Source organism: Macaca mulatta, chromosome 11, assembly GCF_049350105.2.
Source record: "Macaca mulatta isolate MMU2019108-1 chromosome 11, T2T-MMU8v2.0, whole genome shotgun sequence".
Taxonomy (NCBI): Eukaryota; Metazoa; Chordata; class Mammalia; order Primates; family Cercopithecidae; genus Macaca; species Macaca mulatta.
The window spans coordinates 29,160,482-29,186,436 of NC_133416.1; the positions used below are offsets into that span (position 1 = coordinate 29,160,482).

At 40.1% G+C, this 25,955-nt stretch overlaps 1 protein-coding gene across 2 annotated transcripts in view; it reads right to left on the minus strand.

The window, feature by feature from the left end:
• ITPR2 (inositol 1,4,5-trisphosphate receptor type 2) overlaps window positions 1-21,035 on the minus strand; it is a 495,598-nt gene extending 474,563 nt beyond the window's left edge. For both annotated transcript variants that reach the window (XM_028829349.2, XM_028829352.2), the window contains exon 1: window positions 20,527-21,035. In XM_028829349.2, the coding sequence (XP_028685182.1) occupies window positions 20,527-20,618 (92 nt within the window). In that variant the 5' untranslated portion in view covers window positions 20,619-21,035. The remainder of the gene's footprint in view (window positions 1-20,526) is intronic.
• Between the last annotated feature and the right edge of the window lie 4,920 nt (window positions 21,036-25,955).

Sequence of the window (25,955 nt, forward strand, 5' to 3'; positions counted from 1 at the left end):
TACTAAAAATACAAAAAAATTAGCTGGGCATGGTGGCACACACCTGTAGTCCCTGCTACTCAGGAGGCTGAGGCAGGAGAATCGCTTGAACCTAGGAGGCAGAGGTTGCAGTGAGCCAAGCTCATGCCACTGCACTCCAGCCTGGGCAACAGAGCAAGACTCCATCTCAAAAAAAACAAAAAAAAGGTACAGAAATATAGAAAAATAATCCATTGGCACTAAAATGTGTCATATGATTCAATTCCTGCTAATAAATAAGTTTAGGTAACCTTATGATTTTATCATTTAAAAAAAAAACTAATACGGCCGGGTGTGGTGGCTCACACCTGTAATCCCAGGACTTTGGGAGGCCGAGGTGGGCGGATCATGAGAACAAGAGATCGAGACCATCCTGGCTAACACAGTGAAACCCCGTCCCTACTAAAAATAAAAATAAAAAATTAGCCAGGTGTGGTGGCGGGTGCCTGTAGTCCCAGCTACTCGGGAGGCTGAGGCAGGAGAATGGCATGAACCCGGGAGGCGGAGCTTGCAATGAGCCGAGATCGCATCACTGCACTCCAGCCTAGGCGACAAAGAGAGACTCCGTCTCAAAAAAAAAAAAAGGCAAACTAATACTAATTTTTAAATGTCTAGCTGTACCAGTACAGCTTACAGCTTTCCAGATACTGAAACAGGTATAATGTCATTTCTTAACTCCAAAGGGCCACTGAGGAACACAAGAGAAGTGTTACTAGTACTCCCAATATAAAGATGAAGAATTGAATTCAGACGTTAAATGAAGTGTTCAATTTCTCAGAATTCCTTCAGGACAGAACAGAATTCAGACCCAAGGGCTTGAGCAGCTCTCTCTGCAAACAACACTGCCTTTAAAAAGCCACTATCAAACATCCATTTATTCAATGATTTAACTTTAACCTTGAAATTAAATTTGATTTTCTAGATAGTCATGTCATAACCAACCAATGTCTTCAATAGTACAACATGGACCTGAGTTTTAAATACTTAAAACAAAAGAAACAAAAATAAGTTGAAGATATTGACTTTTAAGAATGCAAAAACTTTACTTTGACTTTTCAAAAAAGTTACATAAAGATCACATTTCAAATATTATGTTATAGTTCCTATTTAGTTGTAGCATAAAATAAATTATATTTGTTCTACTAGGGAATTTTTAATAAAAAGCATTTTAGCAGTAAGATTTTCTAATTTCTGAGATCTAAATTAACAATTCCTTACTTATAAAATTTAAATTTTAAATTTTGAAAATTGTAAACCCTGCTTATATTACACCTTGCTTTGTGTTCATCTCCATCACAATAATTAATTCATGCTTGTTGTGTACACATAAAGAGCCACAATTATTCATAGACACAAGATAAGCTACTTGCATCTACGCTAAAAGTGGGAATATTCACAAATTTACTGGGAGAAATATTCATAAACATATGCTTCTATGAATGAGATTCATTTATCAAAGTTCTGTTATTATGAATAATGTGATTATTTGGGAAGTTTGTTTCAGAAACTCCCCTCCCTTTTTAAATCTCATAGCAGCATTACTGAGGTATAATTTAGCCACATCAAACTGCTGCCTTTCCTCTTTGACCCCTCACCGTTACCCCCACCCTTGATTTCCTTAGAATCCTGTTTTTCATTAGCTGATGTCAAGGTGAAGTTTAGACCAGACCAGAGCGTTAAGGCTTTGTGGCATGCAGAAAGACTCAGATAATTCTCCTTTCCATCAGGAAGGGTACGCCACCGTAAAGAGTCCTAAAATAAAGCCCCAGAGCAGTGAACTGGAAATAAGAATAGTATCAATACCAAAATCATTAAAGGCTTCCAATTTTTATATCCTGCGTGTAAGGACTTAGGAAATGTGGCTTCATGAAGGTAAAGGGGTGATTTTATTTGGCCACAGTGTACATGTGTTGTCTCTGCCTATCCATCATCCTTCCTCTGGCAACACAGCCTGAAGAATGGAGAACTGCTCTTCTCCCACTCATGATGACGTCATCTCTGCCATCAGAGCAGCTGGACCATCATCGAGCCAGCCATTGCAACAGTAATAACTATAGTGTTTTTTTTTGTGGAGCTTAGGGGAATGAGGCACTCTTTTCAGCTCTGGTATAAGAGGACAGAGGTAAGGCTGGAGTGGCTAGCAGCCATGCCATAAACAAAAGACCTGCCAAAGGGCAGGACTAACACCAATGATGACACAGAATGAAGGGACTTAGGAGATTATGCCAAATTTCTCAGTTACCTTGTTCACCAGGTCCTCTTTTGGGGTGAAAATTGCTTCAGTTGAGTTTTCTCACTTTTGCAACCAAAAAACACCCTAACTAATAAAACTAGTGTCTTCAGATACACCAGTTCTGTTGAAGGAATGAATTTCAAAATTCAAAATAAAAATAAATTAAGAGTTACAAAATAGATACACCAGTTCTTTGTCACATCCAGGAGTGTGGCACTTTGCAAGCTCTTCTCCATCACCAGGTACTCCAGAATCCCTAGAAATAGCAAACTAGCTCAGACTTCACCATCAGGAATTTATGTTAGCTAAAAAGAAATATTTTCTCACAGAGAAATTTTCAAATAAGAGTTTATAAAGTGGTTTATTCTTCAAAGTGTTTTTTAATGCTTTAATTTTTTTAAAGGTTTTTCAATATTTTGTATACATGTATATACTAAGTTTCCAATAAAGAGTAAAATCTCCTTTTGTGGCACAACTGAAAGAAGGCTAGGGCCTGAATAATTTTTATTCATTAGGTAGATCTAAGAAGCAGAAATAAAATACACTCTACACCTTTTCAATCCCAATGGCTTGTCTAAAAATCATTAATATTTACAAGAGAAGTAAGCATAATAATTTGAAAGTTACTGTTTAAAATTTGACAAGATTTTCCTAAATAAATTTGTTTATCTGTAAAATGGTTAATTATCCAAACTAGATAAGTGTTTTTGCCAATTCCTCTAACAGTCACAAAAGTTTAATCAGAATTCTTAGCCAACAGAATATGACTCTAGGCACAGTAGCTCATGCCTGTAATCCCAGCACTCTGGGAGGCCGAGATGGGTTAATCACTTGAGGTCAGGAGTTTGAGACCATCCTGGGCAACATGGTGAAACCTCATCTCCACCAAAAATTAGCCAGGTGTGGTGGTACATGCCTATAGTCCCCAGCTACTCAGGAGGCTGAGGCAGGAGAATCACTTGAACCCAGGAGGCAGAAGTTTCAGAAAGCCAGGATTGTGCCACTGCACTCTGGCCTGGGTGACAGAGTAAGACTCAGTCTCAAAAAAAAAAAAAAAAAAAAAAAAGGAAGTCTCAGAGAAGGGACAGTAGCACCATCTGTCCAGTGAAAACATGCAAAAGCTATTCTAATGGCTCCAAAACAAACACTCATTTTATCTCAAAAAATAAAACTAAATTGTTTCTTTCTATTACTATGTTCTAATCGGGATGAAATATTAGCAACTAAAATAACATGCTGGCTTTAAAATACTTAAAAAGTTGAAAATTCTAGTCAAGGAAGATGTTGTATATATATATGCCAAGCAATTCTAATGTTATTATTAATGTTGATATAGTTCAGGTGTTTGCATTACATCAAAAGGATAGCATGCATCAAACCATTAACAAAAGATAAACACAAGTACCTGCAACTGAGTAGCATGCATTATCAAAGTAAGGGAGGAAAAAAAAAAAGACCAAAACCAAAATAAATAATAGATAAGGCAATATGCCTTTGAACAGCCTATTAAACAAATATCAGCTTAAAAACAGGTGTACTGTGGCTGAGCGCAGTGGCTCACACCTGTAATCCCAGCACTTTGGGAGGCCGAGGCGGGCAGATCACGGGGTCAGGAGATAGAGACCATCCTGGCTAACATGGTGAAATCCCATGTCTACTAAAAACACAGAAAATTAGCCAGGCGTGGTGGCGGGCACCTGTAGTCCCAGCTACTCGGGAGGCTGAGGCAGGAGAATGACGTGCACCTGGGAGGCAGAGCTTGCAGTGAGCCGATATTGCGCCACTGTGCTCCAGCCTGGGCGACAGAGCGAGACTCTGTCGCAAAAAAAAAAAAAAACAAAAAAAACAAGTGTACTGCAAAAATGATATAATACAGCAGAACTTTTAATATCAATGTAATATGAACTTAACCAAGCTTCCAAAAAGAGACTCATGCTGATTTTTCAGATACACTACTAATAATATAAATAAGAATAGCTTCCTTGTATTTCATACTTTAGTTATCTGATGCTATGAGCCTGACACTTACTAAGTGTTTTACATATGTTAGTTGCCATTAATGTCATGGTGATACTACAAACTGAACAATAATCCTGCTTTACAGATAAGGAAACTGAGGTGTTCAGTATTAAATATAACTTCTGAAGATCACACCATGAGAGAGGGGAGTCATCATATAAAACCAGGTTTGTCGGAACCAAAAGCTCGTGTTAACCATATGCTAAAACATTTTTCATTCCCTCAACATAATTCTTGAGTATCTACTACGTGAGAGATATCGTGAAAGATCCGAGGACATGATTATTAGCAAAGTCAGACATAGTCACAGCCCTTACAGAGTTTAAAGTATAGTAGGTGAAACAAACAGAATCCAATATTCACAGAAACAGAAGCAAAATTAAAACCACAATCGCAATAAGTTTTGTGAAGGAAAAGAATATGGTGCTATCTGAGGATACAGCAAAGGGGCCTCACATAGTCTGGGAGATCAGGAACAGTTCATTCCAGATGAGTCAGAGAACTGGAAATCTACATAACAAACAAGTGAGAGGTGTGCAGGTAAGATGGGAAATTGACCAGACAGAGGGAAAAGCATGTAAAAAGGCTCTGTGGTGAAAGGGAACTCAGAATGTTTGTGTAACTAGAAAGGTAAAAAAGGTCACTTTGGGAGGCCGAGGCGGGCAGATCATGAGGTCAGGAGATCAAGACCATCCTGGCTAACATGGTGAAACCCCATCTCTACTAAAAAATACAAAAAAATTAGCCAGGCGTGGTGGCATGAGCCTGTAGTCCCAGCTACTGGGGAGGCTGAGGCAGGAGAATTGCTTGAACCTGGGAGGCGGAGGTTGCAGTGAGCCGAGATCACACCACTGCACTCCAGCCTGAGCGACAGAGCAAGAGTCCCTTTGAAAAAAACGCAGTACACACAAAGCAGAGAGCTAGAGGAAGGAGAAATGACACAAGATGACGTTTGTATCTCAGAAACCTCAAAAGCCTGCAGTAATGTTGGGTATAATGACATGTTATTCAAATGTGAGCAAATGAAAGAGAAACTTCAAATCTGTATGCTCAGTTTTCAAAAGTAATAAGGCCTCGACAGCGGTGGTGACTATCTTAATTCATACATCTCTTCTAGGCCTAAAGTGAAACACTAAAGACACTGTCCTTCAGTGCTTCGGCTGACAAGCTGCTTTTCAGCCCCACTACAGCTGTTTGGTGCAGGCTGCTGTGTACCAAGTCCTCCTCTGCCTGCCATTTTCAGCCTTTCTCTATTCCTCCTTTTTACCACTGACTGATTTTTCTAGAGCAAAGTCTGATTATTTCATTCTCCTGCTTCAAAATCCTTCAATAACTTCCTATCACCTAAAAGGGAATACATAATCTGGCTTTTGTCTACCCACCTAGTTTCATCTTTTTAGACCATATATAGTAGAGCCAGGATTTGAGGACATCTGGAGAACTGGTTCATTTCTTGATGCTCCGTTATCCCTAGTGATTGACCTCATCTGTATGATCCAAGGTGCCATTTTCCCATGTCCATATTTCAAACAGTTGAATGGGGTAGGAGCAGAGGGAGGGTGGGGGAGGCAATAAATACTTCCTTAAAAGACCTGACTGCAAAGTATAGTCTGTGGCCACACCTGGTTACAAGGGAGGCTAGAAAATGTGGTCTTTATTCTGAGTACCTACAAACTCAAGTACTTATATTAGTATGGAAGAAGGGAAAAATGAATTTGGAGAAATCACTAGCAGTCTATGATACAAAAACTAAAATTAGCATGCATTTTGTTAAATTAAATATGTTTAAAACTAAATAATGTGGTTATTGTTTGGAATTTATTGGATTAATTATAACTTCCATTTTGAAAAAAAATGTGTAATACAAATATTGATCTAATCTTTAGTAAATGTTTATAGAATCACTTTATGGGTATCTATTGCCAAAGAAATGATTGCCTCTCAGAACTCCTATGTGACAACTTACCCAAATAGTTCTTCATTCAGATTCTCCCATTCTTAACAAAGTGCTTTTACATTTGCAATGTGATAATACTTTAAAAGACCTTCTGAGAGATTCTTTAGCCACTGAGACTTTTTGAAAGGATCCATTTGGTTTCTCCCCTAACAGATAACAATGACTTCGTTTGTACTGACCAGGAAAGGAGGCTCATTCTTTGCATGGGTTTTAAATTGGAACTCAACTATTAAATCATGGCCTGTCAGGTAAATAAAGGAAGAAAGGTAAATAAAAGTCCTTTTCTCATTTATTAATATTCCTGCACATGGATTAGTGGTCAAGTTTTTAATAACTAACATTTTCACTGACAGTAAATCTTGATTTAACTTAAAAGGTCACTTAATATTTATCATTCCTAGCCACAAGTATAGGACTCTGAGTACAACAAAATTCCTTTCTTTACCTTCCCTGCTACTGTAAAGAACCAGAACTGAAATCATCGTCTTTGAAAATATGGTTGAAGTCAAAGATCTACCTGAAATGCAAATGTTTAAGTAGTTATGTCCCCAATATTAGTGATGACCTTGAAACTTTAGCCAAACACAGTAACTGTTCCTTAAATCATTAACTTACTTTGGATTCCTCATGTAACTGTGTTTCGTGATTTGGGTAACAGAATTTTTTTTTAACTCACTATCTTTATTGGTATGATATACTTAAATGTTATAAGTATGTTATAAGCGTGGATGTTATAGAAATGAAACAAAATTCTGATAATATTTGGTATCTTCACCTCAAAATTGCTTTTCTAAAGATATTACATTTTTAAATATCTAGCAAAGAGCATTACAGGATGTTAGAACCAGAAGAAATCAAAATATATTGTTTTATTTTTCAAGTTATTTTGTAATTTGTACATATCTATATTGCTCACTTTATTTCTCTGTCCTATATGCAAATAACTCTCAAACAAGTCCTCATTTGTAACACTGCTGCCAATGAAGATTCCTAGCATGAGTCAATAATAACATTGGAGAATTTCAAATTCTTGAAGAAATTGGCTGGATATTGTATCTTTTGGTATTGACTTAAGGCAAAGCTCATTACAACAGACTTAGTCAATAGATATGATATAAATTAACGAGGAACAAAATACTGCCCATTTGTTCCCCTTAATCTGTGTTTAAAGGCTTATCATTTTCCAAACACTTATTCTTGAATTTTAAAAAGAAAATTACAAAGTGTCCTATGCTCTATTCTATTTTTCTAAAGTACTATAAATTTCCCAACTACTCGCTGCATTTTTATCAGTAAATTCTTTTTAAATAAACTTTTCTGTCAATAGTAGTTAAAGTATAAAATGTCTCCCTGCATGTACAATGTACTACCCACTAAGAGAAAAGGCCCATGTAAATTAAGAAATGGCTTCACAAAATGCTTACAAATTTACTCTTCATGTAAAAACAAAACTGAATTTACAGAAATATCAACCTTTCTTTAATGTGGCTATAGCATACAAATCATCAAAAAAGGCCTTGTAGGGAGGCCAAGGCAGGTGGATCACTTGGGGCCAGTAGTTGGAGACCCGCCTGGACAACATGGCAAAACCCCATCTCTACTAAAAATACCAAAAAAAATTAGCTGGGCATCGTGGCACAAGCCTGTAGTCACAGCTACTCCAGAGGCTGAGGCAGGAGAATCACTTGAACCCGGGAGCCGGAGGTTGCAGTGAGCCAAGATCATGCCAGTGCACTCCAGCCTGGGTGACAGCAGAGTGAGATTCAGTCTCAAAAAATGAAAAGGCCATGTACATTACTTTTTCAGAGTGTAAGTTTTACCAATATTGATCTGAGTGTGTAGAGAGATACGACACAAGAGATTATTAAAAGACTGATAATGGCAAGATTTAATGATACCATAAACCCAGTGACAACTTCCAACCATTTTAAAAGAATTGCCCATGAATCTCAAAGTATTTAAGAAATACGAAAAATTATATTGACTTTTTTCCAGAGTGGGACTGATGTTAACAGCTACTTAGAGATTTTAAAATAAAATATGTATATGGTAATGCAACAAATATTTATTAATATTTATAGAGCCAAGCGCTTGAGATATTCAGTGGCAAAACAAAAAGATCCCTGCCTTCAAAGAACTTACAGTCTATCGAGGTAGACAGATACCCAATGGATACAATAAATAATAAATTATATTGTATGTAATAAGATTATATGGAGGAAGGAAAGGTAACACAGGGTAAAGCAAATAGCAAAGGCCAAGGTGAAATGTTAAACATAGCATTACCATATGACCCAGAAATTCCACTGCTAAGTATAAACCTAAAAGAATTTTTAAAAATATATGTCTACACAACTTCTTGTACATAAATATTCACAGTTGCATTATTCATAATAGCCCAAAAGTGGAAACAACCCAAATGTCCATCCACTGACGAATGGATAAACACAATGAGTCATATGTCTACAACGGAATAGTATTCTCAATAAACAGGAATGAAGTACTAACACTTGCTGCAACATGGATGAACCTTGAAAACATTAAGTAAAACAAGCCAGACACACGAAAGGATGGACGAATATTGCATGTTTTTACTTATACATGGTACCTAGAATACGCAAATTCATAGAGACAGAAAGTAGACTAGAGGTTACCAGGGGCTGGGAGAGGGAAAGAATGGGAATTTATTATCTAAAGGATACAGGGCTTCTGTTTGGCATAGTAAAAACAAGTTCTGGAAATGGAGAGCAGTGATGGTTGCTCAACATTGTGTATGTCCTTAATATCACTGAATTGTACCTTTTTAAATGGTTAAAATGATAAATTTTATGTATATTTTATAACAATTTACTTTAAAAGGCACTAAAATCTCACTATTAAGGTGCCTAGTAAGCAGTGAAATCCAGCTCACACCCAGCGTCTTTGTTCTCTGTCCCCCATACCACACTGCCCCCGCAGCAAGCAGAAATGGTCACAGTGCTCTGGTCACAGTGATTCCCCCGATAGCCAGATCTGGGCACTGCACTTGCCTTTATGGATATTAATGATTAATCCTGATCCAAGTGGGGCCAAATTCTGTCACCTCATAATTTGCAGTTTAAAGAGAGGGACACTGAATACAGAAATTGCTAGATTCAAGTCGTGGATATGATGGGACCCAGAGAGTAGGTCCTGCTATTGAGATTCCAACAGCAGCCCTAGGTTCCTGCCTCTCCTGATACTCAGTTGTTGAGCTCATCATTTTATTTCTTGGAGCTCCTCCAGTATTCTCACAATAAATTTCCTTCTTTCTGTAAGCTAGTCAGAGACGGTTTCTGTTCCTTACCAACAAAGAACGTTACTTCTAATAGAGTTTTTCAATTCTTAAACTTCATCCATGTGGGCAAAGTGATATCCAAGTATCCCTTGCTTTCCAAATCTTTAGAGCTTTTGAGATCAAATAGTAAGAATGAGGATAATAAGGGATGCCTAAAAATTGTTTTCAAGAGTTTCAGAGCAATTCACTACAAGGTTTGCAAATAATTTAATTAAATGTGAGCTGCAACTTGAGTTCGTGAGTACTCTATTCTCTGAAATTTTTACAGATAATACATTTTGATTTGCCATTAGAAAATTAACAGGTTTTAAACCAGTTTTGTTTATTGGGTTTTTGTTGGGTTTTGTTTGCCTTTCTGGTCATTTGAGCTCTTATCTTTAGCTCTGATGATCCATATAAGTTCCCTACATAATGAGAAGAATCCTCTTTTCCTTAGTGATTATTTCATAATTAGTCCTTCCAGGATCTCAGAGAGCTAGAGAACTAGATATTACTTCACTAAAAATCTAAGTTTTCTCTAGGACTCTGTTGAGGAAATCTCTGGGATAATTAATATATAATAAAAGTCCAGCATTTTGTAATCTGCACAAAGAAATTTTTATGATGATATTTGTACAGTGAATCAAACATCTCAGTAATAGATAGAAACTCATTAACACATAGTTGAAGTCTAAGAACTCAGATTTTGCTTTGTTCACTTCTTTTAGTCTTCCCTACATTCATGGGAATCTATCTATGGCTTTTTAAACATGTTAAAACACCAAAAGGAAAACAGAGCATGACAGACTCGATACATACCAGCAGGGTATTCTATACCAAGTGGGAAACTCGTGTATGTGTGTGCTATATTAAGAACCATTAAAATATTTCTTAATATTCGATAAAAAGATGTCCATATTGCCAATGTTTCCAGGCATTTATACAATTCTACTTAAGTTCGTGATTCATGAAGAAAAACTACTATGAAATACTAGAGATAGAAACAAATACGGGGAAACGAAGTAAAAATATAATAGCCAAAGGTACTGGGTATGTCGCATAAATTTCTCCCAAGCAACTGCCAAGTTTCTTCCCGACTGGGCTTTATAGTCCTAGCCTCATTATCTCAGGTCTCAGTAAATTCACCATATGTGACAAGGATGGAATGCCATCTTAATCTCAGAGGATCTGAACCAAGCTTAAACCTCTCGCATTTGGAAAATAAGCATAAAATAGGTTCTCAGATAATTTCTTCTGTCTTTGCATATCTCAACAATATTGAATTGTTTGCTTTAGTTTTTTGGAGCTATTAAAATGGACAGTAAAATTTTACCAATTCTTTTAAAAGAAAGAAAAAAGTACCAAGAATACATGATCAATCATGGGCATAGGTTTGAGACAAATATCCATTCTAATAATCCTTCCAAGTTCAGCGAAAATGCTGCCGCCTCCTTGAAGTTCCCACCAGGTCATCCCAATCAGGAGAGAAAGAATCTGACTCTTCTGACTTTCTATGGTGCTGTTTTAATCATCTTTTTGGGCATTTGAAAAAAAAATTGCCTGATATTGCAGTTATTCAATACCAGTGTTATCTCCATTGCTAAATAATAACTACAATAATTGCACAAATATTGATTAAACACCTACTCTATACCAGCAATTTTGTCAGGTGCTGAGCATACAAGATTAAGACAGTGTCCATTCCTGACCTGGCAACATTTGCAACGCTGAGAGCAAAAAAAGTGTTAAATGCCTTGATGTTTCCCACAGATCGTAGCCAAGAGCCATACTACAAATTCGCAAAGGAAGAGTAAGCTTTTCAGATAACAATTAAAATAACAAATTAATTAATTAATCCATTGAGATAATAATTAAAAACAGCTTTATATCTGGCATCTCTTTACACATATTCCCGGGCACACAGAAAGGGCTCAAGAAATATCTACTGAATGAATTAATGAGTCATTCTGCAGCATGCTTCAGACATAAACCACATCGCCAGGATAGTCACATGTGTCTTAATGTGGACACATTTTCACATTTTAAATTATATGATTAAAGTTTTGTCTAAATAACCTGATATTTTAACTTATTCTTAATTCAAGGTTGGAAATCTTTGGATAGGTTGGTATAAACTGTATAATAGCTATTGTTAACCCATTATTGATTTGAATTTCAAGAGAGCTAATCCATCTGTTTCAAAGATAGTCAACAAAAACAGTTTATTAAATTTCAATTACACACACACACAAAACTCCTCAAAAACTAATACTATAGAAGTTGACTCAAGCAATAAAAGTTTCATAGTGAGTACTAAGATTACTAAAATGAACAAGTCAGCCATGCTAAAATGGATACTTCTTACATGTGTCAATAGACTTCTAAAATAAAAGACTACCAATACTCTTCAACTTACAATGGGGTTACATCCCAATAAACCCATTGTAAGTTGAAAATATTCTAAGTCAAAAATTCATTTAATACACCTAACCTGCCAAACAACATAGCTTAGCCTAACCTTCTTCACATGTTCTCTGAACACTTACATTAGCCTACACTGGGCAAATACAAAGCCTATTTTGTAATAAAAGTGTTGAATAGCTCATGTAATTTACTGAACACTATATACTGAAAGTTGAAAACAGAATGGTTATATGAGTACTCTAATATGGTGTCTACTGAATATTACTTTTGCACCATCATAAAGTTGAAAAATTGTAAATCAAACTATCAAACCTTTGTAAATCGTTATCATCTGTATACATTTACTACATGAGTTAAATCAACCCACTTAATTGCTCAGCATTACTGATCAAACATTTTTTCCACAATACACTTTAAAATACCAATAATAACCAGGAAAAAAATTTTCATGGGAAATATATGACTGTCTATTTCAATAATAACAGTTTCTCAGTTGGTGGTTTTCCTCCACTGACCATAACTAGGAAAATAATTTATTTATGCTTTTTAATGTAAATATTGTTGATTAACAGTAATAAGAAATTGAAGAGTCCCTAAAAACCATTTTAGTTAACTTTCCTGGCTATAAAAGTAATAGATGTTTAATTTTAAAAACATACATAAAACTGGGAAATACAGAAGAAATAAAAATTGGAATTAAAATCATCTACATACTCACCATAAAGAGTCAACCACTGCTAATATGCTGTTCTAGTTTCCATATATATTGTTTTGAAAATTTTTTATTAAAATTGTGGTTTTCTAAAGCTTATATGGCTTATATTTCTAAAGCTTATATAGCTTATATTTTTAAACATTCCCATCTAAGTCATCATGGGAGTAGAAACATGACACCAAAAAATGCCATCAATACATTCAAAAGGCACAGTTTTATTCATTAAATAAGCAAATGGGCTGGACGCAGTGGCTCATGCCTGTAATCCCAGCAATTTGGGAAACCAAGGCAAGTAGATCACCTGAAGTTAGGAGTTTGAGACCGGCCTGGCCAACACGGCAACACCCTATCTCTACTAAAAATACAATAAATTAGCCGAACATGGTGGCGCACACCTGTAATCCCAGGTACTCTGAAAACTGAGGCACAGGAATCACTTGAACCCAGGAGGCAGAGGTTGCAGTGAGCCGAGATCACGCCACTGCACTCCATCCTGGACAACAGAGCAAGACCCTGTCTCCGAAGAAAATAAAAAATAAAAATAAGTGAATGAACGAATGAATGATCATTAAAAGTTCACATCTGATTATAATGCAGTGATCTATTACCAAGTCCTGATATCTAAAAAACCATAAAATTTGCTGTTATTAGAATATAAATTGGTCATAAAAGTCCACTGTTACTTGTTTTATATTTATATATGAAGACCCTCTGCCTGGAATGTAAGTTTTAAAGTTTGAGTCTATAGTATTCTGTCTATATTCTCTAAGTTATCTACACACTATCTACATGAGAACAGTTACAAAAAAAAAAGTGTCATTGTGAAAAGCACTACCTGTGCAAAAAGAAAATGCCCCTGTTACACCTAGAATGAAGCCCAGCAGTTGCCTCTGAATTCTCTTCTATCAAAGTCAAGCCATTAGGGCTCTTGAGGAGGGGTGGTTGTTTACTTGACTGAGCTCTCATTGCCACAGGGGGCTGAAAAGCTGCAATGGTATTTATAGAATGACTTTTAGGTTTAAGAAATAGTCACCCTTTCAGCTTTAAATACTTAATGTTCACCACTTCAGAAACTCTCTTTGTACTTGAGTTAATTTCAAGTTCCACAACATCACACTTCTAACACTTAGACTTTCCAAAACAACTCAGTATTCAAGCTTCTGTCATCTTCTTCCTCCACAGTGAACACACATGCAAATGTCCAATGGACTTTTAGATATATTTATCACATTATCATATGCCTTAGCCAAAACAATGCTAAGCTTATATGCCTGGTTATGGCAGGAAACAACAGCCGTCATTTGGAAGGGTTCTGTTTGGAAGATACTAAACATCTTATACAAAAATAAAAGTTAATTACAACCATTCCAAGCTTCATCTACAACTCCCCACTGATCAAAAAGTCCTATTGAGGCCAGGTGTCATGGCTCACACCTGTAATCCTAGAACTTTGGGAGGCTGAGGTGGAGGGATCACTTGAGCCCGGGAGTTCAGGGTTACAGTGAGCCGTGGTCACACCTCAAAAAAAAAAAAGGCCTATTGAGGAAAATATTTTTAAAACTATAATAAAAACAGCATAATTAAATAAGATAATAAACCAAATCTACAACTAGTTAAACCTCAAAAATGTTTAGCAGGAAAAAAGATCAGGAAGAGAAATTTGAGGGACCACAATTGGGAATAGTAAAATGTAAACAGTTACACGATCTCATTCATCTAAGGAATTAAGTCAGAATTATAAACTGTGTGACTCCCCCTCCCCATCACCCTACCAGACATCCATCCCTGAACATGGAAACAAAAGAATGGAAAAGTTAATTGCATTGGCCAAAATCAAGCAGGAAGTAAAAATAAGGACTCCAATCCTTTGTCACTCTGACTAAGAGACTATGATGATGATGCTTATGATGCTTTGAAGTCAGCGTATCAATTGGTAGTCACCGGATAGTTACTGAGACCTTAACCCCTAGATGTTGGTTCTGAGGCGATCCTGAGAAGAAACCTCAAGGCAAAGGTAGCTATCACTTAAACATACATATACAGACGTACACACACACACACACACACACACACACACACACACATATACATACTTATCATTTACTAACCCCTCAACCATGCCGAGAACAGCCAAGGAAGGACTGATGCACCTTTCACTGATTCTACTATCCCACTATCCCAAGAATTCTGCTATGCTCAGTCCCTACTCTGTGGTACCTGACCATTGGTCAAGTTGATGTACACAGAAATGTGAATATCTGTTGTCATCAGATGTGGCAGCAACAAGAAAGACAAATCCTAGTATAGAAAAAATGGAAGGAGGAGAAAGGGACAATCAACACTACATTCGAAATTGGACAGCATATCCCAAGACTTCCTCCTTCACCTTTAAAAGAGACACAAAAACTATAACCTTAAGACGTGCCAGTAGAAAATAAAAATAGTTTATTTAAAATATATTCACCATCTTCACCCAATGGGATTTAAAGCAACTGTCCATAAGTCAATACAAGTATTTCTTACATTGATTCTTTAGATGAAATTTTAAATTAGGAAATACAAACCAGGCCCCTTTGCACTTACACAGAGAAAAGAACAATAACTGTAACTTGGCTTGCAACAATTCAAGATTCGGAAACATCTAGTAAATACAGGTAAAGGATAATGGGGAAAAAAGGAGAAATGCCAATCTTTGCAACTAGGGCATTCAAATTTTACACAAACAGACTGATAAATCAACCTGAGAAGCTGGGTCACTAAGCCTAAGAAAATCCTCCCACATCTCCAGTCAGAGGGGCCTCCAAGAGGGGCCTGGTAAACTCAAATATAGTGAAACTCCATGACTTTTCCAGCTGAAAAATTCATTACCTTATGGCAAAAATACCCAGCAACTACATAGTAAAAATATATATCATCCAAAACATATTTACACGCTAAACATTAAAATCAAACAAGATTTATTTGCAAATAAATGTCTATTCATTATCTTGAAATACTGTGTAAACTCAGTTCTCATTAAACACCTTGCTAAGCTGACTTTGAAAAAGCATCATGCTACTAACCATCATGCATGGATGAAGAGCTAAAATGGAAATCAAAAACTTTTAGTCTAATTTTTAGCTCCCCCGTTGTGTTTTTAATATGACAGTAGAATAAATTTCGGCTAAATATATACAGTGTCAATGTCTCCAATCTGATTCACTTTAACAATTCATACGCCTTTGAAGAAAATGTGCAATTTGACATGCAAAAATATAAGCATAATGTAGATTTTCCTAGCAATTTTCTAAAAAAGAAATCTTTTCTTTCTGTCTCTATCACTTGCTTTTATAATACCCCCAGGGGTATGGGCAACAGCATCTTCTCCCCTTCTTAGTTTTCAGGAAGACATGCGGACATGAAAAAAGAATAAACGATAGGAACAAGGCCACAAGGCTAATTAGCAGCAGACCTGGAACAACAGACCTCCAACTAACAGAAGAGAAAGAAAATTCAGCTAGAGAGATGTACTGTGTCTTTGACGCAGGATGTGTACATATAATGACCCCACAACAAGACAATGAGAAATTACAACTACCACTCTGCTTTGGTTTCACAGCCCTAAAACCAACTTCAAAATAAAATACCTACCAACTGTACTCCGAGGTAAAATATAGGGGGTGCTACCCCAACATGTACCTAGATAAGATTTCACGTGGCACAGACATATGTTCCCATGAGTTTTACAACTCCTAAAAATCTGAGCCCAATGTGAGTCTACAGCCTTAAGAAAGTACTAAAATCAAGCACGACCGACCATTTAAAAACTGCAATGTCACAGACAGAAAGCAGAAGGAACAAAATCATGAATCAGTCTGACTTCTCAGGATAAAAGCATCAAATGGCCTTAATTAAGCCATTATGAAATTAAATGGGAATATTTCTCAACAGCTAAAACTTTTTCACCCCTGAATTTTAGGAAATTATTTTATTTACGGAATCCCCAACTTTGAAAACCACCCACATGTTAATAAAAATCGATGAGATTTTTAGCACAAAATACTTCAGTTTAAATTAGGATAAAGTATTTTGGTTTAGTTATCAAAGCCAAAAGTCAGTTTTAGCATCTTATCTAACAACTGCCACAGAAATACGCACTCTGATGGCTGGAGGTACAGAGTAGAGGACTGCAAGGAGCCGTGGGCAAACCGACATCCCTGGGCACAAGAGCTCACATAGTTCTGTTGAGATGGAAGACTTATGGTCAGGAAAATCAATTCATTTCTTTCTTCCTAAGCTTCCTCTTCTCTCTTATATGAATTTTAAATTTAATATTTAGAAGAATAGCAAATGAACAGCATGGTTTCGTCAGAAATTACATGAGCCTTTTTCAATGAGGTGCCAGATGCTTTCTGAAAGCAACTTTCAAGTGTTTGCAACATTATTTGCATAGCTGACATACAGCAGAATTTGGAAATGTTCATTAATAAAATAATAATTTCAGGTTTAATTTTTTGATATTCCCAATTTTTTATTATAAAAAATTAATGCTTTCTGCACTGCCGTGTTTGCAAAGTAGAAAAGTGCTATATTTTTATGCATCATTAAAACTTGATGCACATTTGTCAAGTGAGATTTCACAGCACCGTTGTGTTTTTTTTTTTTTTTTTTTTTTTTTAGACAGGGGCTATCTGTCACCCAGGCTGGAATGCAATGATGTGATTGTGGCTCACTGCAGGCTTGACCTCCCAAGCTCAAGTGATCATCCCACCTCAGCCTCCCAAGTAGCTGGGGCCAGCTGGGACCACAGGAGTGCACCACCACACCTGGCTAATTTTTTATATTTTTTGTACAGACAGGGTCTCCGTATGTTTCCCAGGCTGGACCACGGCATTTTTAATTTTACAGTTTGTCTTAATTGTTCTATAAATAGATTCACTCCACCCAGGGCCCATTTAAGTCCTAGGCTCACCATGCTTCCCTTGAGTATCCTTTGGACACTATTCCAGTGAAAGCCAGGAAACTGCATCAGGGCACATCAGCGATGACTTTTACTATAACTGCTCTTTGAAAAGATGTTCAGAAGCAAGTACCAGGAGGGAGGCACGGTCATATCCAACCCCTGACTTCTAGAGTACTAGAAAAAGAAACTCTGAGCAGTCTATCTCAGGAAAAGAATATCCAATCAAAGCACCAAGTTTCACCAACGGTAGCATTTCTTTTTGTTTTGTTTTGCTTGTTTTTTTGAGACAGAGTCTCGCTCTTTCCCCCAGACTGGAGTGCAGTAGCGCAATTTCGGCTCACTGCAACCTCCGCCTACCAGGTTCAAGTGATTCTCCTGCCTTAGCCTCCCAAGTAGCTGGGACTACAGGCGTCCGCCACCATGCCCGGCTAATTTTTTTATTTTTAACAGAGATGGCATTTCCCCATGTTGGCCAGGCTGGTCTCAAACTCCTGACCTCAACTGATCTGCCTGCCTCGGCCTCCCAAAGTCCTGGGATTACAGGCATGAGTCACCGCGCCCAGTCCAGTGGCAGCATTTCTAAAGACCCTTCTTCACCTTAGAATCCAGCAGCCCGAAGACTTTGTCATATTAACTTTAACAAGACTCAGTTCATTAACAGAAAAATAATATATTGCACAAAAACATACTAAGGAAGCTCAACCTTCAAAACACCAACAAGAAAATTGAATACATATTAGAAATATTTACACAAATGTATATTGTACATTAAAGGTTATTCTAGCTTATTTTTCTCAAGGTTTAAAGATTATTATATATAACCAAAGAAAAGCACTCTTGGCTGGAAATCTGGAGACAGGGTTAGAGTTCCAGCTTTTGGCATCAATGCCCTCTGTTTCTTGGGTTAGTAGCTTCGTTTCTCTTAACCTCAATTCCTAATCTCTAAAATGATCAGGGTCGACTCCATAACTGTTAAACTTGTAGCTTCCTGATTTGCCATCTGTAGTCCTTCTGGTATTTGTTTTATAAGTTATCTATAAGCATACCTTTGCTGAATAAGACACTAAAAAAAAGTTCTTTTCTTTGTCTAGGTTTTGTACTCTATTCCTAGTCCTTGTTATTATTTTGTCCACACTACGGCTCACAGTCACCAAGGCAATGATAATTACAATAGCTAACACATAAGTGCTTATAATGCGCCAGGTACCATGCTAAGCACTTTACATATATTCATCTCTTCTTTCTCACCACAACCCTATGAGGTAGAAACCATGCTTATTCCCATTTGTAGAATTGAGGAGACTGGGGCACAGAGAGATTATGTAACTTTCCCAAGGTCATAAGGTTTACAAGTGGAAGGGCCAGAATTCAAACCCCAAGTATTCTGTCCATGGAACCCCCTCTGCTTAACTACTACATCACACACACACCTGGAGAGTCTACGGAGGGTGAAGAGCAGCAGAGGCCACCTGCAAAATGTTGCAGGGGGCCCAGAAACTGAACTTGTATCATGAATGATCTCAAAAACAGTGGTAGCTCCTGATTCACAAATCCAGCAGAAGCACTTGGCACTAACATGGTTTTCCTTCCACACTTTAGTTGCATAAGAAAGTAACACTGATGGAAAAGGGACTGAATTAAATCTACCTCCCTTCTTTCACTCATTAGGGGGAATGCACAAGTAACAGGAACTGTGGAAGCACTGGTGATTTCCAAGTCCCAGTGTTTAGTAGGCAGCACTCCGTTACAACACAGCTCAAAGTCACTGTCCAGGGACACTGCAGGTTAAGTCATCTGCCTCAAAGCTTAACAGCTGAAAACCATAGCCAGATAGGAGTGGAAACACCAGTTCCACAGCCTGAAATGTGGGGCGGGGGGATCTAAGTGCTCAAATGAGGTAACAAAACATTTCCTGTGCATCAAAATATACTGCAGCGAGCAATTAAACTGCACACTGCTATTTCCAATTAGAACAGAGAGAAAACAAGGAAGTCCTATTTAACCATTTAGCACACTGTTTATATATATATATATATGTATCATATACATAAAATATATAAACATATTTATATATTTCCCTCATTCATAAACATAAATATATACATATATGTGTGTGTGTGTGTGTGTGTGTGTATATATATATATATATATATATTTTTTTTTTTTTTTTTTCCCCATCCAACTCGAATCTCAAGAACTCTTCACTTGGCTAAATTCCAAGAGAGGCTCAGCATTTCAGTGGGCCAAGGCCTGGGAAGGGGAGATAGCAGGTCTGAGTTCTAGAACCCAGGAAGCCCTCAGAGACGTCCAAGGGTCACAGCGCTGCGGATGCCCCTAGGGCTGCCCAGGCTGGTGGGGCGAGTCCTCGTTCGGCAAGGCCAAAAGGAAACTGCTCCAGCGAAGAGGGGACAGTGAGCTCCTCCCGCAGGACAACGCCACACTTCGGCTCACCACATCGCTTGAATCTCAGGTCCAAGGCCACGGACTTTTATCGACTGCTCTTTCAAACCCGGCACTGAGAGACCAGGGGCTGAGAACGGTGGCGAGAAACGGTGGAAAAGGGGGGTGTTTTGTTTTACCTTCCAGAGAAAACAAGCACACATTTTAATCAAAACAACCCAGGGAAAAGCCAGCGAAGACCTCTTCGCCGGGCCCGTCTCCGGGCTTCTGAATCACTTCCTCCTTTCTGATGTGTCTCTGAGCTCGAGATTACGAAGTTGCTGAGAAAGTCTTGCCTCTCAGGGCAGCTTCCTGCGAGCGGGCGAGCAAGAGAGCCGAGCGCACGGCACTGTCCGCGGGCGCCGACCCTGCCCGGCCGGGCCACTGCACGCGGCAGCGGGAGGACCTGGAGGCGGAGGAGGGACAGGGACGGGTTCCCAGGACCCGGAGCGCGAGCACTGCCCAGCCCGCGTCTCCCGCTTACCCCAAGGTGCTGATGAAGCCGTTGACCGAGCCCTCCGCGTACAGGGACACGATGTCCCCTATGTAGAGGAAGCTGGACATTTTATCAGTCATGCTGCTTCATGTTCCACAGTGGACGTCCCTCCTCTTCCCTGCGCCCTCGCCGCTCTCTCTCCAGGGAGCCGCCGAGGCACGAGCGGATTGGAGCACGGGACGGCAGCGGCCAAGAGTCGCGGCGGAGGGCACGGCCCGAGCCACCAAGCGTCGCGGCTCAGCCGTGCGTGCGCGCCTGGGAAGCCAGGCAGGGGCCAAGCCGCAGCTGCGGACACCCCGCGAAGAGCGCAGCCCGGGCGCCCAGAGAAGCCGCAGCCGCCGCCGCCTCCCCGGCAGGTTTCCTGTTCCTTTCTGAAGTTTTCTTTCCAACACCTTTGCTCCTCCTCCTCCTTCCCTCTCCGCTCCCTACTCCGTGTCCACTCCCCGCTCTGCGACTCGCCGGGGCAGTCACGCCGCCGGGCGGGAGCTCGAAGTGGCAGAGCCCCCTCGGTCCCCTCGGGGGAATTTTTGGACCAGGTGCGGGTGCCCATTGGGCGAGGGGGAGGAGAGGAGCCCGGGAGAGGTGGGGGGGCGGCCAATCAGGGAGCGGCGGCCGGGGGCGGAGCTGGGCCGGGGCGGGGCGACCCTCGGGAGGCCGGGCCACCCGGGAAACCGCTGCCGCCGCACCGGGCCGCTAGGGGACGCGACGCTGGGCGGCGCTGGAGGGGTGACGGGGTACCCGGACTGGGGAGCGGGCGCGTGCGGCCGCCCTGGAGAGGCCGGACCTGGGGCGCGACAGCCGCTGTCTGGGAAAGCGAAGGAGCTTATGGGGGCAGGGAGGGTGAGAGTTGGCGGCCCGGCGAGCGCACTGTAGGACCCCGGCACAGTGGAGAGAGCCCCGGAGCCGCTGGAGACGAAAAGGTGGAGCCCGAGCCGGGTGGGTAATTTGTTGGCCAAGGAAGAGGTAGGCGTTGAAGTAAAGGAAAAAAAGTACAAATTAAAAAAAATGCATGATAAAGAAAGTAGAAGAGAGGAAGAAAGAGACTGAGGGAAGGAGGATGATCTCGATTTAGTTACGTAGTTTGGGTGGTCTTTTCAAACTCTTCTTTTCTCAAGTATGCGGCGTTAATGAAACTCGACCCGTCCGCTGATGTCCAGGTGGACGCGAACCTCCAGGGAGGTAAACGTCACTTGGCCGAGTCAGTTTTTGTAGCCAACCTTCGGCGGCGAGGGCTCAGTGGAACTGAGCTTTAAGCCTCCGAGGCCGCGCCTCCTGCGCTTCCTTAACTCCAAGCCGAGGTTAACCTTCCACCCCCATCAGCCGTAGGTCTCCTGCTCAAGACGGCCCTAGCTTGTTTACGTTTAAAGCTGCTGACTCTTAAAGCTCCAGCCGTTATAAACAAAACGCAGCTAGACACTTTTCCACGCCTTCTCTGTTGCTTCTGTAGCCCTCTTCTTAGAACATGATTTTAAAAACCTTTTGTCCTTCCCTTCTAGAAGACATGTTGGAGGCAAACTGTGTGGCGGTTTTGATACCAGCCACCTAATTTAAAAGTGCTACATAAGTAATCCCCACAGAGCAAAGTTTGCAGAAGGGCGGAGGAACTGGGGGTGTGCAGAAGCATGTTGTGTCAAATTGTGCAACTGACCAAAATGTAACTTACAGTCAGATGTCTTACATGTCTTAGAGTTCAAAGATGGTTTACATTGAGACTTATAATCACATAATAGAAAATGAAAGAATTAGCCCAGAATTCAAAAGGCCAAGCGGGGTGGCTCACTCCTGTAATCCCAGCACTTTGAGAGACTGAGGCGGGAGGATCACTTGGGGTCAGGAGTTCAAGACCAGCTTGGCCAACATGGTGAAACCCCGTCTCTACTAAAAATACAAAAATTAGCCGGGCATGTTGGCACAGGCCTATAATCCCAGCTACTCCGGAGGCTGAGGCAGGAGAATTGCTTGAAGCCAGGAGGCAAAGGTTGCTGTGAGCAGAGATGGCACCACTGCACTCCAACCTGGGCGACAGAGCAATACTGTGTCTCAAAGAAACAAAAGTTTGTGTTTAAAAAGCCTGCTAGTTAGAAGAGAATAGACACTGAATCCAGGAAACACCAGTGTAAAGCCTGTGTGTGTTGAGATAAACTAGACCCAGTCATTGTAATAGCATGCAGCTGACAGATCTCCTTTTTTGTGTCCTCTTTTGTAAAAAGTTACTTGACAACTTAGAAATGCCTGTTACACGATCCAGCCCTGCTCTGTCTACACACATATCACTGTTGGGAGCCACCAAGGCATTGGGCATAGGAGTTATTAAAAAGCTTGAGACGGAACAACATAATGACCCTGGAAATGGAAGTTTCTGTTTATCCAGGAGAGCTATGCATTACATTCTATTGTTCCCCATATTGACAGCACTACTGTGCTATACATCCAGTGGATGCTCAATTATTGATCAAAATCATGAATGATCTTTGTTTTAAGTCACAAACTATCTGTGGCCAACACATACAAAATGAGTAGTGGTTGGCCAGCCGTGGTGGCTCACGCCTGTAATTCCAACACTTTGGGAGGCAGAGGTGGGTGGATCACCTGAGGTCAGTAGTTTGAGACCAGCCTGGCCAACACAGTGAAACCCCGTCTCTACTAAAAATACAAAAACATTAGCCAGGCCTGGTGGTGGGTGCCTGTAATCCCAGCTACTTAGGAGGCCGAGGCAAGAGAATTGCTTGATTCTGGGAGGTGGAAGTTGCAGTGAACCGAGATTGCTCCATTGCATTCCAGCCTGGGCAACGAGCGAAACTTCATCTCAAAAAACAAAACAAAATGAGTAGTGGTTGTTTATGCTAATGAACAGGTGCAAACTTCAAACCATGTACCCAAATTATTGATCGAAATCGTGAATGATCTTTGTTTCAAGTCACAAACTATCTGCAGACAACACATACAAAACGAGTAGTGGTTGTTTATGCTACTGAACAGGTGCAAACTTCAAACCATGTACCCAAATCCAATGTCTTCCTTCCTCTTCACCCTGTCCCCACCCCCCACCACTCAACACCCACAGAGGCATCCAACATAGTCTGGGGACTGGAGCTTGTCACTCTTCTGTGTTGGCATGGCAAAGATAGTTAGCTGGCCACACAGGGGTGGCCTAAGGGATGGCCAAGGGATTCATATAAAGTCTTGTGATCACTTTTTGTTTCTTTTTCTACCTAGTTCTTCTTTTCTGTTATCTCAAATATGTCTCTTTTTCACCTTCCCCTATATCATTACTCTCTTCTACACAGTTGCCTGTTTCTACCCTTCCAGTCTCTCCCATGTGCTATTCCATAGCAAGCCAGAGCTTTATACTTATAAAGTTGATCTCTTCAAAACTGCTCAAACCTCCAATGACAGCTTATTGTCTACAGTAAGGCCTACCTGCTGATGTGAGTGTTAGATGTGAACCCCAGTCACTCTAAATAGATTCTCCTGTGCTGAGAATATGAGACAGTTTGCCAAACCCTCTCTCACCATGTCCTATATTCCACACCATCCATGATCTGGTCTCCTTCTCCTTTTACAACCTGAGTTTCTGCCCTTCCATTCCTGGTATCCAGGAAAGCCAGACTTCCCACATGTAACCTGGCACTTTTAGTCTCCATGTCTTTGAGTGTGATGTTCCCTCTGCCAGAGGTCCCTCTTCTCCCTTCTCCCACCTCTGCATGCCCAAGCTCTACTTCCCCAGTGGAACGTCCCATATACTGCCAAGGCACAGTTCTACGTCCTCCTGAATTCCCATAGCCAGGCCAACTTGCCACCTAACATTCGTGGGTTTCCATGCCAAGAGTATCAGAGGCCCTTATTACATAATCTAAATATTAAAGGTTGCTAACTGGCTAATAAACTGTACAAGGTGGTGTAGTGTCGAGAGAGTTGGCCCACGTTTCCAGGTTCTGTCTCTACACTTGAGAAAATGAATTTATGCATGAGATTCTGGGATCTTGGACACTCAGAACACAGTTTAGAAGGAGGAGGAGGTTCAGGCTCCTGGTGAGCATGTCCCCTTAATCCAGAAGAAGATCCTGTAAAACTCAGAGCCCAGGTCAGGAACTCAGTTGCCTGGTCTAAGGGCACATCCCTTTAAAGGTACCTCTCAACACTTTCCACCTTGCCTTCTTGTTATATCTGTACATCTTGAGTCTTACCAAACTAGAAACATCCTGAAAATGAGAACAGTGTCTAATTCATGTTTTATCCCTCATGGGGCCTAGCAGTACCCATTTATGACTTCAATAAATATTTAATAGATAAATGAAATAACTAATGTAGAATTTTTGAATGCTTAAATATTTTTATTACTTTAGATGATGAGAATAGTCCACCAAATGATATTCAAAAAGTCTCCTGTGCTGAGACTATGAGTCACTTTAGCAAAAGCCCAAGTTATCATGCCCTAAAAAACCCATAGGGAGAGATAATAAATAGAGCACAGTGTAATATTTGAAATGTTTACTCCCAAAGGATTGCCTATATTAAAAATAAGGTTTCAGTAACCAGTTCTTCTAGCGGAGATGTTCTCAGGGTAATTTACATTCAGTGTTCATTTGGATATCCTCAGATCAATACTAGAAGTGAAAGGGTTTGCAATCTATTATCTGTCAACTGAGTGTTTTGTGAATTCCTTTTCTTACTCCCTGCATTGTAATAAATATAATCTCTTTTTTTGAGAAAGAGTTTCGCTCTTTGTTGCCGAGGCTGGAGTGCAGTGGCACAATCTTGGCTCACTTCTACCTCCACCTCCTGGGTTCAAGCAATTCTCCTGCCTCAGGCTCCCAAGTAGCTGGGATTACAGGCGCCCGCCACCATGCCTGGCTAATTTTTGTATTTTTAGTAGAGATGGGTTTTCACCATGTTGGCCAGGCCGGCCTGGAACTCCTGACCTCAGGTGATCTGCCCACCTCAGCCTCCCAAAGTGCTGGGATTACAGACGTGAGCCACCGTGCCTGGCCTAAATATAATTTTTAATAGTAACTGGTTTATTGAGCAGTCTGCTTCATGAGGTGCAAATAAAATACGGGGTTTTAAATCATTCCCTTTCAACAAAGGGAAATGTTCTATCAAATCTATATGTTCTGTCTTTTAATAGTATTTCAAGGAGAGCCCTTAGATTTAGAGTCATTGTTATTTTCAGTTATTAAAAATACACACACATGGCCGGGTGCGATGGGTCACACCTGTAATCCCAGCACTTTGGGAGGCCGAGGTGGGCAGATCACCTGAGGTAGGGAGTTCAAGACCAGCCTGGCCAACATGGTGAAACCCCATCTCTACTAAAAATACAAAAATTAGCAGAGCGTAGTGGTACATGCCTGTAATCCCAGCTACTCTGGAGGCTGAGGCATGAGAATCGCTTTAACCCAAGAGGTGGAGGTCGC